General features: G+C 41.6%; 1 protein-coding gene across 4 annotated transcripts in view; it reads left to right on the top strand.

Moving 5' to 3' along the window:
* EPHA5 (EPH receptor A5) overlaps positions 1–15,892 on the top strand; it is a 340,760-nt gene that overhangs the window by 313,106 nt on the left and 11,762 nt on the right. For 2 of the 4 annotated variants that reach the window (XM_045018677.1, XM_045018676.1), the window contains exons 16-17: positions 5,686–5,879; positions 9,221–9,376. In XM_045018677.1, coding sequence (XP_044874612.1) covers positions 5,686–5,879; positions 9,221–9,376 — 350 coding nt within the window. Of the gene's footprint in view, positions 1–5,685; positions 5,880–9,220; positions 9,377–15,363; positions 15,724–15,892 lie in introns of those variants that run through there. The other 2 variants (XM_045018675.1, XM_045018674.1) reach the window with 2 other exon arrangements.

Genomic DNA, 15,892 nt, shown 5'->3' with positions numbered 1-15,892 from the left:
TGCACTCCATTCATCCACAGATGCTCCAAGATACACATGGGTCCCAAGGGCCTGCAGAAGGTATTCATTCCAATTCCCCTTGCCTACTCTTTGCTGCCTGGTTCCTACATATCCCTGGACAGTACTGAATGCAGGAGCTAGGCTTCAAAGGCAGTTCTAAATTGTGCTTCACAACGTGGAAGAAAAATACAGCTCCTCTGGCTCTAGGAACTTCGTGAGACAGGTTGGGAAGACTCTAGTGATCAAATACCAGCAGGCATTTGATCACTGCCCCTTTCTACCTGCTCCACCTCTGCAGAGAGACTTCTGGGATGAAGGGAGTATGTCACATGGGCAAAACTCCCCTTCTCCATGGTGGCAACCTCTCCCCAGCACACACAGGGGAGCAGGAGACCCAATGTTTAAAATAAAATGGTCTTGTCCTTTTGGTGTTAGCAATTACCTTGACCGTAAAAGTTCCTTTGGAGACTCCTGCTTCTCCCTTATTTTATCTAGCGCCTCTGTCACCATAAGCGACTGTGTGATCACCTGCTGCATGGAACAATCCTATCTGTCCTTCCTGCTCAGCAGTAACATCCAAGCAAAGACAGTATCTTACCGTCACACATAGCATAAAGGGCAGAGAAAGCATTCAGCCAGGCAGACAGATGTGCTATTTTGCTGACTCAGAGCAACCATGCCCCTAAGTCTCTCCATCTCAGTTGCTACCTTACTTAAAGGAAGTTTACCATGAAGAACATAAGAGTGGCCAAGGTCCATCTAGCCCAGTATCCTGTCTTCTGACAAGTATCAGAGGGGTAGCCGTGTTAGTCTGGTTCTGTAGAAGCAGCAAAGAATCCTGTGGCACCTTATAGACTAACAGACGTTTTGCAGCATGAGCTTTCGTGGGTGAATACCCACTTCTTCAGATGCAAGTAGTGGAAATTTCCAGGGACAGGTATATATAAGCAAGCAAGAAGCAAGCTAGAGATAACGAGGTTAGATCAATCAGGGAGGATGAGGCCCTGTTCTAGCAGTTGAGGTGTGAAAACCAAGGGAATCTCTTGAATCTGCATGCAGAGAGGGGTTCTTCCTTGTGCTATGACTCCTCTACGCCACTGCAGCGCTTGACAGAATTATAAAAGAATTCACCTAGTGCAGGCAGTGAGTAGGGAAGATACAAGCTGACATATGTGGGTGGGTGATCCCCTTCTTTCAGCTTGTTTCAGCGAGATTTTGTGTTATAAAAAGGAGTAAATAACATTTCCTTATTTACTTTCTCCACACCGGTCATGATTGTATAGGCGTCTATCGTATCCCCTCTTAGTCGTCTCTTAAGATGCTACATACACCTACCAGGGGATTATCCCAATCTAATCACAAACTTTCTGCCATGCCCAATGCAGAGAATGCAGAAATTTGGTCCCAAGTTTGTCTCTTCTGCCATTGCAGTAAGCAGCTCTAACTCGTTTTAATACAAATGCACTGAGATGCCACAGATGTTAGGTAAATGCCTAGCTATAAACTAGGATTCAATATGGAGTCAGCAAGATAACACCCCACTGCCAGAGGAATCACTCTTGTGGATAGTGAACATTTCAGACATGGACATTTTCTAGAACCCTTTATAAAAAAAAAAAGGAGAAAATTAATTTAGCTACATCCTGCTGGACATTGAATGAATTTCACAAATGCATCTTGGGAAAGAGGTGCATGAGTCTGGCTCTTCAAAACATGCAGATTAGAGAATTAATAAGAGATTTAGCTCTTGAAATTAGCATTGGTTCCTGTCCAAGCTTTGCTTGGATTACCTCTGCGCCTATATTGCATATACTTGGCAACTGAATGGATCATAGTAAACAAACAAATTTAACTCAAGGGTGTTTCCCACTGTGGTATGGGACTGTTCCCAGAGTGTTTTCTGCCTCCTCTCTTCCATATACTCAACTCCCACCCCTGTTGGCCAAAGAGTCAGAGGTTGCTGACGTTGATGGTAGATGTTATGTGGTAAACCATGGTGCTCTGATTGCATGGATTTCAACTCGTGAAAGAGTTCCCATCATTCTTACTCGGTGTGTGACTTATAATTACAGCCAGTTAAAACACATTGTTTGAAAATATAGTCAGTGGTTAGCAAAATTGTTCTCCTAATTGTAATTCAGTTTGTTTTTTTTCCTTGTTAACAGCAGTATAGGGAGAATCAATATGGGCAGTCACTGTTATTCAGAAGGCTACAAATCAAGTCTTTAAATCAAAATTGGATGTCTTTCTAAAAACCATGCTCTAGGTCAACCACAAGATGTGGACTTGATGCAGAAATTGTTGGGTGGAATTCTCTGGTCTGTGTTATGCAGGTTATCAGACTAAATGATTGTAGTGGTTGCTTCTGACTTTAAAATTAGTGAAACCATTGGGTTAAATATATTACCTGTGTTAGCACAAGCCATTTCAGTTCATTCTCCACCAAGCAGCCCTGAGCCAACTGGCATTGCTCTGTAAATGGACAGCAATGCTTACAGGGTGTCTTAGGGCCCTCAAGTCTTCGCTCAGCTCAAATGTTTGGCCCATCAAAGGGTGCATGTGTTAGTGAACAAACTTGTGTGATGCCCCCATACAGTGGTTGCTTCCAGAGCCTTGCTAGCTGCTGCTTCTTTCTCATATTGGATGCCTGAGAACATCTGCATGTGAAAAGAAGATGCTGTAGCATCATGGCATCTTACAGTGTTGTGATACCATTTACATTGTATTGCCAGAATGGACAACATCCTTTAAATTGAGTTTTCTTTATTGATGTTAGTGCCAGAAATATAAAATGTACCTAGCCTCACTGCAGATGTGGTTCAGATCTATTCTGTACTGGTTCCAGCTTGTCTGCTACCCATCTTGCTACTATATTCTTCTTGGTGTATCTTGGAGGAGGAGCCCTCTGGGTTATAAATACACGTGCAGGTAGCGTACTTAGGCACTACATGATCCTTTGCCCATGCCACATGGGATGATTTTATTTGATGGTTGCAAATTTGGTCTCAGGCTATGTCTTCACTACCCGCCGTATCGGCGGGTAGCAATCGATTTCTCGGGGATCGATATATCGCGTCTCATCTAGACGCGATATATCGATCCCCAAACGCGCTCCCGTCGACTCCAGAACTCCACCAACCCGAACGGCGGTAGCGGAGTCGACATGGGGAGCTGTGGACATTGATCCCGCGCCGTGAGGATGGTAGGTAATTCGATATAAGATACTTCAACTTCAGCTACGTTATTCACGTAGCTGAAGTTGCATATCTTATATCAATTTTCCCCCGTAGTGTAGACCTGCCCTTAAGGAGAGACTAGAAACATGATGCAAAAAGCAGAGAATCTGGATAACAGAAGTAGGTCGGGCCTACTTACTGTGCTGTGAACAAAACCATTATCACAGAACAAGACCACTCACTAATTCTGGCCTAAATGGGATAGAAGAACCACGGGCCTGCTCCAATGGCCATTGAAGTCAATGGGAGTCTTTCTATTGACATCAGAGGGCTTTGGATGGGGCTTCATTTGGGCTCAAAAGGTCTACTTGATGTAGACACTGGGGCTGCATTTTCAGAAGTGCTCAGTACCCACCAGCACCCAATGAAAATACAATGCACATGTAATTTTGTTCACTAGGATGTGTCCTTAGAAATCTTGATAGCACCAAATTTTCGGCTGGTAGAAGCTTTGATGGCCTCATTCCCCTCCTGGGTCAGTGCTGCCAATGAAAGGGGCTATTCCAATTGGTGCAGGACTAGGTTCTAGCTGGTATAAAAAAATTCCAATTCCTGAAAAAATTGAGGTTTCAGCATTTGTTTCTGTTCTGATGTGGCCCAAATCCAAGACATTTCAAATTTTGTCATGAAATAACAAAAAAGAGAGCCCCAGAATCCCAGTGGTTAGAGCAGCTGGAGTGTGGGAGAGCCATGTTTAAGGCCCTGGTCTGGATTAGCAAGAGCACAGTCCTGTAGCTGGATCTCTAACATCCAAGCAGAGTTCCCTAACCACCAGGCTGTTGGCTATTCTTAAAGTCTTTCCCCTTCTCTCTCTGGTTTTACCATTAATTCCATGCTGGATATGAGAAACCTTCCTGACAAAACTCATGTTGAAATCGATACCTTTCTGCAAAAAGTTTTGGTCTCGACAGCATTTTCCCATAAAAAATCAGTTAGTCAAAAAGTTCCCAACCAGCTGTAGACAGGGTTCCCTGATGGAGGGCAATGTGAGACGACTTGTATCAGCAAACTCAGGTATTATAGCTGACCTGCATTTTGTAACCTTCTTAATAATAATGATTGCCTGTAGTGGGTCTGCCTGATTGCCTTTACCACAGATGAACGCTGTCTGGATTAAGATTACAAGAACAATTTTGCTAACTACTGACTGTATTTGAAAACAATGGTGTTAGATGTCTGTAATTATAAGTCATGCAGGGCGTTAAAATGACAGAGACTCTTTTGCAAGGTATTCTTTGAAATCTGTGCAATCAGAGCACCATGGTTTATCATATAACATTCACCATCAATGGCAGCAACTTCTGACCTCATTGAGTCAACAGGACTAGGAGCACAGAGTATGCAGGAAGGTACGTTAAGACTATCTTGGAATAGTCACATACCATATGTGCCTAAATAAAAGATGAACTCTTCTGAAAATCCAGTGATTGGATTAGATACCTAATTAGGAACTGCTGGGTCTGACCTCTTTTAAAAATCTACCTCATAACTTTCAATTAATAAATGCATCAAAATGGTGAAAGTAAATTGTTTTGTAATCAGAATGGATTTGATTACTTTCTGTCTTCATTTAAAAAAAAAAATGCACTCAGTGTATGTTGTTCTCATGTCTTTTCACTCTAAAGGAAACAAGAAAGCACACATTTGTAACTGTTCTTTTAGCAACAGAGCCATGTTATGAAAATATCATATTTTTCTACATTTCCATTTAAAATCAATGGATTTTAATTCTACTCTGCTTTTATTGGCTGGGTACCATCATGCAGGCATTTTCATTTCCTGGTAGAAATTTGTACACAATAACAAATTACTAGACCCCAACATTATTGAATGATGTATGAGATGGCCATGCTGCCTCCACCTTGAATCTATCCATCATTTAGCATTCAAAGTCTGGTTTGAAATAAAGGTGGACTTTTATTGTTGCAAAACAAATGTGTGGTCCAGCGCATGCCTTTAAATTAAAAAATATATTTTTTCTTTTCCGAGAAATTGCTAAAAAGAGCATATGTTGCTGTTCTCAGAATTCAAGAACAGATAAACATGATGGATTACAGATTCTCAACTGGTGTAAACTGAGGTAGGTCCATTGACTTCGACGAAGCGATTGCCTGCCTTCACTGGAATTCTGGCAACGTACACCAGCTGAATCTCAGGCCTATAGATTTAAACGGAGCGGAGGATTTGGTCCATTGACTTCAGTGATTCTATGGCAATTTACATCAGCTGAGGATCTTCATCAAATTTCTTTCAGTTAATGGAAATTAATTTTTCAACCCCTCCTTTCCTGATTAATAAAGATACAGGGGGCAGTGACATGTTTGACAGAGATCTGTGGTGTGTTTTGGTAAGAAACGATGGATGAATTGATGGGCATGAAGCGTTTTAGTTAAAACAATTTGCATTTGGCACAAGAAAACAACCCACCCTCTTGTTTTGTCTCCCCTAGGTGATAAAAGCTGTGGAGGAGGGCTACCGTTTGCCAAGTCCCATGGACTGCCCGGCTGCTCTTTACCAGCTAATGCTTGACTGCTGGCAGAAAGATCGGAACAGCAGGCCCAAGTTTGATGAAATTGTCAGCATGTTGGACAAGCTCATCCGTAACCCGAGCAGCTTGAAGACACTGGTTAATGCGTCGAGCAGGTATAAATTCAGGCCATTTCCGTTTCTCCATGCATGATTCATGTCATAATACCCTGGCACTGAAATAGCTCTCACTCTCCGATCTGTGCAGACCCTGGAGGATGTACCGCAAGCTTCATTGTGTCCAGAATAGTTTTCCCAAATCATCTCTTTCTGTTTAAATTGGCAGATACGTGACCAATTCAATCACGTTATAAATGCATCCATTCTGAAATTATCATGATCTGTCCTGGAGAAGCTTGAGTTTCAGCTATGTTTATAGCTACACAATGGAGTTACTTGTGATTTACACCCAGGGAAAGGGAGGGCAGGATTTGGCCTGTACAGTATATAAGAAACATCACTCAAATTATCTCTCTGTTGACTTTATCCTGGTAATATGAATAGGAAAGAAATCCTTTAGGGCAAATTCTGGAGATTAGTAAAACCAGATGCATTCCTATCCTGATATAACCTACCACAATCATTCGGAAGTCCATTAGTGTTTACTTCCATTTCTAACAGATTTTCAAACATTAATAAATCCATGTGGTTTCCAAAAAAAAAGTGCACAATTTTATAAAAAACATGAAGAGCCAGCATGCAATATTAGTATGAAACATGATAAATGCAAGCCTACAATTAAGGTCGACGTGGTAGGAAATAGAAGTATAAATATTTTGGTAAATTCCTGCCGGCCAGTCATCTCAGATAACAATTTTGCCACCATGGCAGAAGCCAGGGAAGAATAACTTTTAATTATGGGTGCACAGCATTTTTCCTCTGCAGCCTTATATTACTTACTTCTTAATTATACTGCTACACTGATCTACACCAGCTGAGGATTTGGCCCTGGCTTTATAAGAGTTGAATTTTCATCCCGGGGAGGATATTACACAAGTACCTTACCTAGGGAGGTGGTGGAATCTCCTTCCTTGGAGGTTTTTAAGGTCAGGCTTGACAAAGCCCTGGCTGGGATGATTTAGTTGGGTTTGGTCCTGCTTTGAGCAAGGGGTTGGACTAGATGACCTCCTGAGGTCCCTTCCAACCCTGAGATTCTATGATTCTATGATTCTATTGATATTGACGAGACTAACTGTAGCAACAGTCTAGAAATAAGCAATATGTTGGGAAGAGTTCAGTTGGCACCATAGCCCAAATCCTAAAAGTTAGACACAGAACTCCAGGAGTTAGGTTCCTAAATACGTTTGAAGATATGGACCTATGAGGCAATATTTGTTTATTGGGGTACATGTCATTTTTAAATACAAAGTAGGCATGATTCTTCAGGCCTCTTCCCATGAATCACTAACTTTCTGAGGAAACTATTGGAGAATGAATCTTATTAGCAATCAGTTGTAATGTCATTCCTAGCACATCTGCATAAAAAAGGTTTATGGTAGCATAAAATGTGGAACTCTTCTCTTTCATTTTCAGTTTGGAATAATCATTTGGGGGCATGTTGTGTAGTGATTCACTTCTCTATCAGAGTGTACTAGAGAAAGTAAAAATTGTCAGTAAACCATTTCTTATAGGTGCTAAGCACTTTACTGATATGTTAATGCATTTACAGTTTCAAACAATTCCTAATGTCTACTAATGTGAGTATTGCCAAAGAGAATGGTGTATCCGAACAGCCATTTTTTTTGTGGTCAAGTTCCCTTTACCCATATCATTCGGTATCCATAACAGAACATTACTGAATCAATCCTTAGTTAAATGCAATACAGAACAAAATGATGTTTTCAAACATAACATATTCTGTATTAAAAATGTCCCATTAATACAAATACAAGAGGAAACAGTGACATTACAATGTGTGCACAGCAGTAGATTCCTCCTGGCTTTAATACTGAGAATCCACTTTTTTGTTCTGATTAGTAAGGAAGTTTGAATCCTTTCTGTGTTTAAAACGTTATGTGAAAGCATTATGCTGTTGTTACTGGCAATATTTACATTTTATTGGACCCTTCAGTATAGCCGTTAAGTTAACAAATAATACTAATGTGATCATAAAATATATGAAGATTCTTGAAGTGCTAAATAATATAATATCCTAGATGTTCTTCCAGTCAGGTACACTTGAATTGAATTTACATATTCAGGGCTCAACCCTGCAAATGCTGATACCTGTGGATAGCATTCCACAGGGCTGTATTATTATTAGGCAGCGTGGCTTAGTGGATAAATCACTAACCTGTATTTGGAAAGTATCAGTTCCATCCCCAGCTCACCTGGATGACTTTGGGCAGTCCTTTCACCCCACTGTGCCTCAGTTTCCCCATCCGTAACATGGGAATAATGATACTGGTGTCCTTTTGAGGTCTACTGTTGAAAAGTGCTGTATAAGAGCTAGGGATTATCATTTATATTGCAGAAGTACCTAGCGATCAACCAAGAATGGGACCTCACTGTGATAGACACAGTGCAAATAGTTCTGTTGACTTCAGTGGAACAACTCCCATGACCTAAGCTACTTGAATCGTAGGCCAAGATTATTATTTTTTTGTTAGTTTGTTTGTTTTAAATGGGTGCCTAAAGCCAACCTCCTGAGTCCATGGCCTGATTTAATCAATTGCTGAAATCACTGGGAGTGCTGGGTGCTGAGCACTTTTTGAGAATCTTGCAGAATCAGGCATTTATATTCTAACCACAGACCAGTCTGGTTTCTCAGTACTGGGGAATATGATTTGTGTTTGCCTTCCTCCTCCTGACGTGCTTAGAAATAGATTTTGTCTTCCGGGCTCTGAACGCTTTGATTTAGGAGAATGACAAAACTGAGGTCCTGAAGGTATGCAGTCTCAAGCAGTTTACTCCTAGGAGCCAGGACCACATAGAAAGGCAGCCTCCTTACAAATGAGCAGTACTACTGAGGAGTGCTAACAGCATTGTTCTGCTGAGGCCTTCTCCTCTGTGCTCTTGAAAGCAGAAGAATGGTGCAAAGAGTAATGCTGCAGTGAATAATGTAAACAGATAAAGAGGCAGGTTGTGATCTGTGCAAATTCTTGCTTATCGGGTCCTCTGTGATACTTTCCTCTCTTCTTTTTGCTGGTAAAATAGTTTAAAGGGCAGGATTTTCAAAAGCTTTCAGCGTTGGCCTAACTGATCACACCAAAGTCAATGGGAAAACTCCCATTGACAGGAGTAGTTAGACGACCCTTGGTACCCTTACTCATATTGAGCAATACTTATTCCCATGTGTAAGTAAGCAGACTAATGCAACTGATTCTATGACTAAGCAACTCTTGATGTAATTAAGGGCACAAGTATCCGGTTTATCTAGGAAAGTACAATCTAAAAACATTGTAAGTGAATGATTGGTGTTGGGTACATCTTCAAACTGACCTTTTTGTTTGTTTTAGAGTGTCAAATTTATTAGTAGAACATAGCCCCTTGGGAAGTGGCGCCTACAGATCCGTAGGTGAATGGCTGGAAGCCATCAAAATGGGACGGTACACGGAGATCTTCATGGAAAATGGATACAGTTCAATGGATGCCGTGGCTCAGGTGACCTTGGAGTGAGTAGTTTTCTGATCGTTTTCACCGGCTTTGTTGGAGTTGGGGAGAAGACACATTGATTTAAATGTAGTAGAGAGATCTGGGGGAGGGGAAAAGAAGAAGGGAAGCAATTAACTGTTGTGCACAGTCAGCAGTTTCCAAGGAAGCCTCATCTTTTATAGCCTGTGTCGATGATAACAAATGCATGAGAGGGTTGAACTTACGGTCACTGTGCTTGCAGCCAATACCTTGGCTCCTTTACTGAAATAAATTTACACTTGAGTTTGAATAACTGACAAACCATTCTCTGGCATAATAGCAATGGGATTATTATGGGTTGCTTTTTTTAAAAAAAAAAAGAAGTTCTGTTGCTGGCACAGTTTTATACAAGTAAATACAGTGGGGCAAGAATGTCCTCTCGCTGAGTGTGCTTTCACACTGGTCTGACTGGCTGCAGCGGAGTTCCTCCTCACTTACACCACTGTGAGTGGGGAGTCAGGCACAGGAAGTGATGTCATAGCATATGATTTTTTTACCTAGAAAAGATACAAATAAATTTAGGTACAATAGATATGGCTGATTTTGCAACAGTGACAAACTGAGAAACATCAGTCAAATCTAGATCTGTGCAATAAATGCCCACAGCTGGATTCTGAGTTCTGAATCCTGGCGCAGTAAAGAGGTTTTACATTGGCCATAAATTACATTTAAACTGCCAGAGGCCTTAGCGTAAATAAGAATCAGGCCCAGAGTGTGCATGAAAAACATCCAGTCCTTAACAAAGCTGTTAGTAGGAGAATTAGGATCATTTTGATCATTAATTGTACTTCTGTATCGTATATAATGTTGCAAGGACAACTCAGATCCTACACTAGAGCCCAGCCTGAAGCTCAGCTCCTGCAGGAGGAGTCAGAGTTCTGCCCTCAGAAGAAGCCATCTCCACCATGCAGAATTAGGCCCTGGGTGAACAGTTTTGGGGACCTTTTATGTGTGCATGTGTACATACTTCTGAGATCAGCTTGATCGGCTCAGACTGAATCCACAGCACTACAGTCATGTGGTAAATGCCTTAGGGCTATTGGTGAACTGAGTGCTATTTTTTTAAATGGCGTGTATTGTTTGTGTAATGTATTGTTTGTGTATTGTCTATGTCTTATCCTGTCACTTATTCAAACTGAGCGTAGAGAGAGTGTGTTTCCAGCGGGATTAAATTGAAGTCAGGTTATCACAGATGTTGAATTAGAATGTAAAGGAATATGACCCCTTGTGATCCAGGGGTGTGTGCGTACACACACACACACACGGAGACACACACACAGACACACACACACTCTCTCTCTCTCTCTCGCTGCCGGCCAATATGCCTATTGCATCAATTTAAAATAAAATAAAAACCCTACTTTCCCAGAACCTTAACGTTTTTCCTACCCTGCAGCAGGGGAGTCGCTTTGTCACAGGAACTCAGTTTTGCTCAGTGGAATTCACCCCGCAGGGTAGAAAATCCCCCCACAATGTAGGTAGGATTTTAAGCCTCCATGAGAGTTAAAATAACATTAAAGAGCAGAGGTCAAAATGTAGCAGCCTCTCTCCTCTCACTCAGGCCCTACTTGCCATGGCCACAGTCCTAACATTCCTCACTTACCACCCCTGCAATCTCAAACCCCAGTCCTGCAAGCACGCTCCTGTTTAACTTTGTGCACTGTGAGGTAGAATCAGCATCTTATTTATTTGATTATTTGTATTTCCGGAGCACCTTAGGAACCTCAGTCCAGGATCAGGTGCAGGGGATGGGACTAGATCACCTCCTGAGGTCCCTTTCAGCCTGACATTTCTATGCTTCTGTGATGATTTCGTTATGCCCAGCACTGCACAGACATAGATCAAAGATTACAGTTCCTGCCCTGGAGAGCTCACAATCTACACGGCAGAGGGGACATGCCAAGAGCACCAGACAGAAATAGGGTCGGGGAAGGATGACTAGAGTTGAGCAGAAAAGTGGAAGCTGCTAGGATTATTCCCAATGCTTAAAGTTAAGCACATGCCTAAGACATCCAAGTGTGGTGGTTTCCCCACTCACTAAACCCACAATCCCAAGATACCCCGCTCTCACCATCCCTGCTTTCCACCACTCACCATGTTAAGTTCTTCCATATTTCTTCAACATCGTGTCACATGAAATGGATGTAAAACCACATCCCACACTGGTTTGTATTTGCACCTAATCAGGGTTTAATTCATCAGAAATATTTGATCACCGCTACATAATTACGTGATCATGGCCCACTCTAACATCTATTAAAATGAAAGGGGTAGATAGTTCTCCGCCCAACAGGAATTATTTGTAAATATAAAATCAACAAAGTAAATGAAGCCTGCCTATTTTTTCTTTGATGAGCAGTGACCCCACTCTATGTCTCTATCCTCCCCGAGTTCTCTGTGCTGTTTCCCCATGTCTTTTTCGCTTCCCCCCGCTGCATGTATGCGGCCAGCTTTTGAGACTGGATTTTGCATCCTTGAAGCCAATGGGAGTTTTGCAAAGACTTCACTGAGTTCAGGATCTACCCCTAGAGCTGATTAGAAGACATATTTCATTTTACATGAAATATGGCAAAGCAAGAGATTTTTAAAAAATTGTTTTGTGGAATTTTTTATCAAAAGCCTGCGACGTTTTCACTCGGGTGGAAATTTCCTCACAAAAATCCCATTGTGCCAAAATGTCATTAATTTCATGGAGAAAAGTTACAGCAGATCATTTTCACCCTGCTCCACTATTTGCCATCACAGGGTCACCACCTCCTGCATGCTTTCCTCTCTACTTCTTGCTGCACATGGTGTTTTCCTGCTTATATCCATCCTTTCTCTTTGTGATTGCTGTCTCCTTTGATCTGATCCCTTTCCTTTCTTGTATTTCCTTTCACCTCTTCTCCTTTCTTTTTTTCTCCCTTCCTCTTTCACTTCTTTCTCTCTGAGTTTGTTCCCTTTCTTGTTCTCCACTTTCCCCCCTCTTCCACTTTTCCTTTCCCCTCCTTCCTGCTTCAGTTTCCTCCTTGCCTCCCTCTACCAATCTCTTGCTGCTTCCCCAGCCTTTCCTCCTCCTGGTTCAGCTCCTCCATTCCTTGCCTCTGCCCTGCTCCACTTCGCTGCTGCTGCAAACAGAGGTGCCAGAAATTAAGAAGATCGATGGAGCACTGTTGCTTCAATGGATCTCACAGACACCTTGTTAAATTCATTAGCTGTTCTGCCCGTGCATGTAGCAGAGCAGCACAGGGCACAGAAGTAGAGGTTAGAAGAATGTGCCAGGGCATCAGCCAGATGTAAACCAGCCCTGTCCAACCCCCAAGTAAAGAGCATCTGATGCTTCATGGATAACTCTGGAAAACGTTCCACTGTGGGTGGCAGCCTTTATCTCCGATATTTCTGTGTTCCTCTCTTCTCGTTCCTGAAAATGTTTATGTGAAAACAGGGTCTGTGGGTGAAATTCTCTTCTGCACCAGGTAGGGTGACCAGATGTCCCAATTTTATAGGGACAGTCCCGATTTTTGGGGCTTTTTCTTATATAGGCACCTATTACCCCCCACCCCCATCCCAATTTTTCACGCTTGCTGTCTGGTCACCGTAGCACCAGGATTTGCTCGGAATATGGAAGCTGGGGAAAACAATTGTGGCTCCCTGATACACTGACCTGATCTGCCCTGGGAAGTCACTCACTGAGTTTATAGCAAGCTTGGAAATGCTCTAAACTCTGCCCGCTGGTAACAGTATCCAAGGGCCCCGTACCAACACTGTGTTGGGATGGGACAGTATCAGGGTCTGTTGTCTGTTGTCCCTTTACTAGCACTGCCACAATGGGTTACTGCTCAGCTGACCAAATCCAGCTGCCTTGAAATCCCTTCACAACCCCAGAGCAGTGCAAAGGGGCTGGAACCCTGGAGAGTATCGCAGGCTTTTTAATTCTGTTTTCCTGTGTTTGACTTTTTAAACTGAAAAGAAAGATCCATGTTATATTCTGAAGTCAGGTTTTTGTAAATAGCAACTACTTGGCCATTCTTCCAAACTGTAATGATATATTTCAAACTATATCCACACTGCTCCTCCATATATTCTTTAAAGCCCTTAACCCAGGAGTTCTCAAACTGGGGGGTCGTGACCCCTCAGGGGGTCACGAGGTTATTACATGGGGGGTCGCAAGCTGTCAGTCTCCACCCCAAACACCACTTCACCTCCAGTATTTATAATAGTGTTAAATATTTGTTAAAAGTGTTTTTAATGTATAAGGGGGGTCTCACTCAGAGGCTTGCTATGTGAAAGGGGTCCCCAGTACAAAAGTTTGAGAACCACTGCCTTAAACAAAACAACGAGCCCTTTCTCACGCATGTAATTCCAATGAAGTCAATGAGACTATGTGCCCGATCGATTGCTAACCAATGTGAATAAGGCTTACACAACGGAGCCCTAAGAAATATCCATATAATGTACTCTTCATTAAAATCAATGGGGAGTTTCCTTTACAATTGAGTGGCATACTATTTCTGTGCTTAGTTTCCATGAATCACATCGTCAGCTGGTATAAATCGGTAAAGGTCCCGTGACTTCAGTGTAACTACACCAGTTTATGCCTGCTCAGGATCAGGCCCTATCAAGGTATTTTTGTGAGCAAATAAAAGGCAGGGAATCTAGGTGCTCTCACAGGTCATGCTGGGTTCTGAGACAGCTTCTGCCATTGTACAATCTCACTTTACAGTTAGAACACAAGCTACCTTGGTTTGGTCAGATAATCTGCACGCAAGTCAATGGTGTTCGTGAGAAAATTATAACAGGCTAATTGGAAAAAAAAACAAAAACAAAGCAAAACTCTGTGATATCCTTTATATATGTTAAAAACACAGATGGCCAGATCCTCAGCTGATGTCAGTTAGCAAATCTCCATTGACTTTAATAGTCCAAAATGAAAATTGTCAAAGACCGAGGTTAGATCCTCGGCTGGTGTAAACCAGCATTACTCCTTTGAAGTCAACAAAGCTAGGCTGAATGACACCAGCTGAGGATCCGAGACGTTGTTTCTCAAATAAGGAAAGAAATGCTTTTCTGGCTACTAATGTGGATCCATCCTATAATTGTATAGGTTCTTTAATTGCTATTAGGAAAAAAAAATGAACCTGGGAACACACAGCATTATTTACTGATTAAAAAGGTTTTTTTTTTTTTCGTAAAAGGGGACAACAAAATATTTTGTACAGTGCAAATAAGAATTCAGGTTAAATGTTACATGTCATTGTCAATATAGGCAACTGTTCAATATATTTCAGAGCTGGGACTTGGGGGGATCAGGTGAAAACAAGAACATTTGAAAGTAGTTTTCATTTCCCAAATTGCACCAGCAAAACATCCTTTAAAATACATGAGGTCTTCTCCAAACACTATGTAAGACTGTAGATGCAAAATTCAACCTGTATGGCGACAGAGGTGGAGGTTAGATAGAAAGAGGAGTGCTGGACCATCCCAGCCCAATAATACAGAATAATATAATTAATGTGAAATAAAGAGAACTGTTCTACATTCCACTGGAAAAAATATATTAAGCCCCCTCAAAGACTATGGCCAAAATTTTTGAAAGTGACTAGTGAGTTTGGGTGCCCAACTAGAGTCATCTTAAAAGGGTCTGATTTTCAGAGAGCAGCTGCTCAGAGCTTTCTGAAAACTAGGCCTAGTTAAGACATCACAAGTTGGACACCCAAAAATGGAGGCCCCTGAAATCACTGGTTACTTTTGAAAATCCTGTTCTGTCCTCTCACCAATCAAATAAAAATCCCAACTGCCACCAATGGCAGGTTCAAATGAATGCATGTGTCCCAGAAATGACTCCCTGGTAGCAACAAATGGAAAATTAAAAAATAAAAGGCTAATGTGAATATCGCCCCAAGTCCTGAGCTCTGCCTGCTTAAGCAAAGACCTGAAAATGAATGTGTTCAAAGAGTGATGTCTACATTTAGTTCTAATTCTTGCAAAGGGATGAATCACCTTGTGAAAGGTGGAGCCTCACCCACCAGCCCCTGTTTCCGAATGGATATCAGACTTGAAGGAAACTGTGCGGATTGGAGAAGGCCTGCTCTTTAAACTTGTGGACCAGCTAGTGACTTTGAGTGTGTCTGGAGCTCTTTCATTACACAACAAGAATAACCTGACCAGGACAACACTCAAGAATAGATAGACCATGACTTGACTCTCAATCTGGCACTTGATCGGACCTATTACTAATGAAATGTGGACTACTATCCCATACCTTTTGAAAAACCTGTATTTACTGAATCTCAGGACACCTGGGGGGTTGTTATTAATTGAACAGCTATGAATATTTGTAATGATATATGTTGTGTTGCTTTGCATTGTAATTTTTCTTATACAATAAAATTAATTATTTATTAATTTTTTTAAAAAATAATTTGAATGACAAATATTCAAGGATTCACCTGCTCTTGCTGCTTATTCTTACCCTAAAACCCCAATCCTCAGTTTGTGACATCACGGTTATTTCCAGA

This window comes from Mauremys mutica, chromosome 5, assembly GCF_020497125.1.
Source record: "Mauremys mutica isolate MM-2020 ecotype Southern chromosome 5, ASM2049712v1, whole genome shotgun sequence".
Taxonomy (NCBI): domain Eukaryota; kingdom Metazoa; phylum Chordata; order Testudines; family Geoemydidae; genus Mauremys; species Mauremys mutica.
This window is presented reverse-complemented; position numbering and strand designations above follow the sequence as displayed.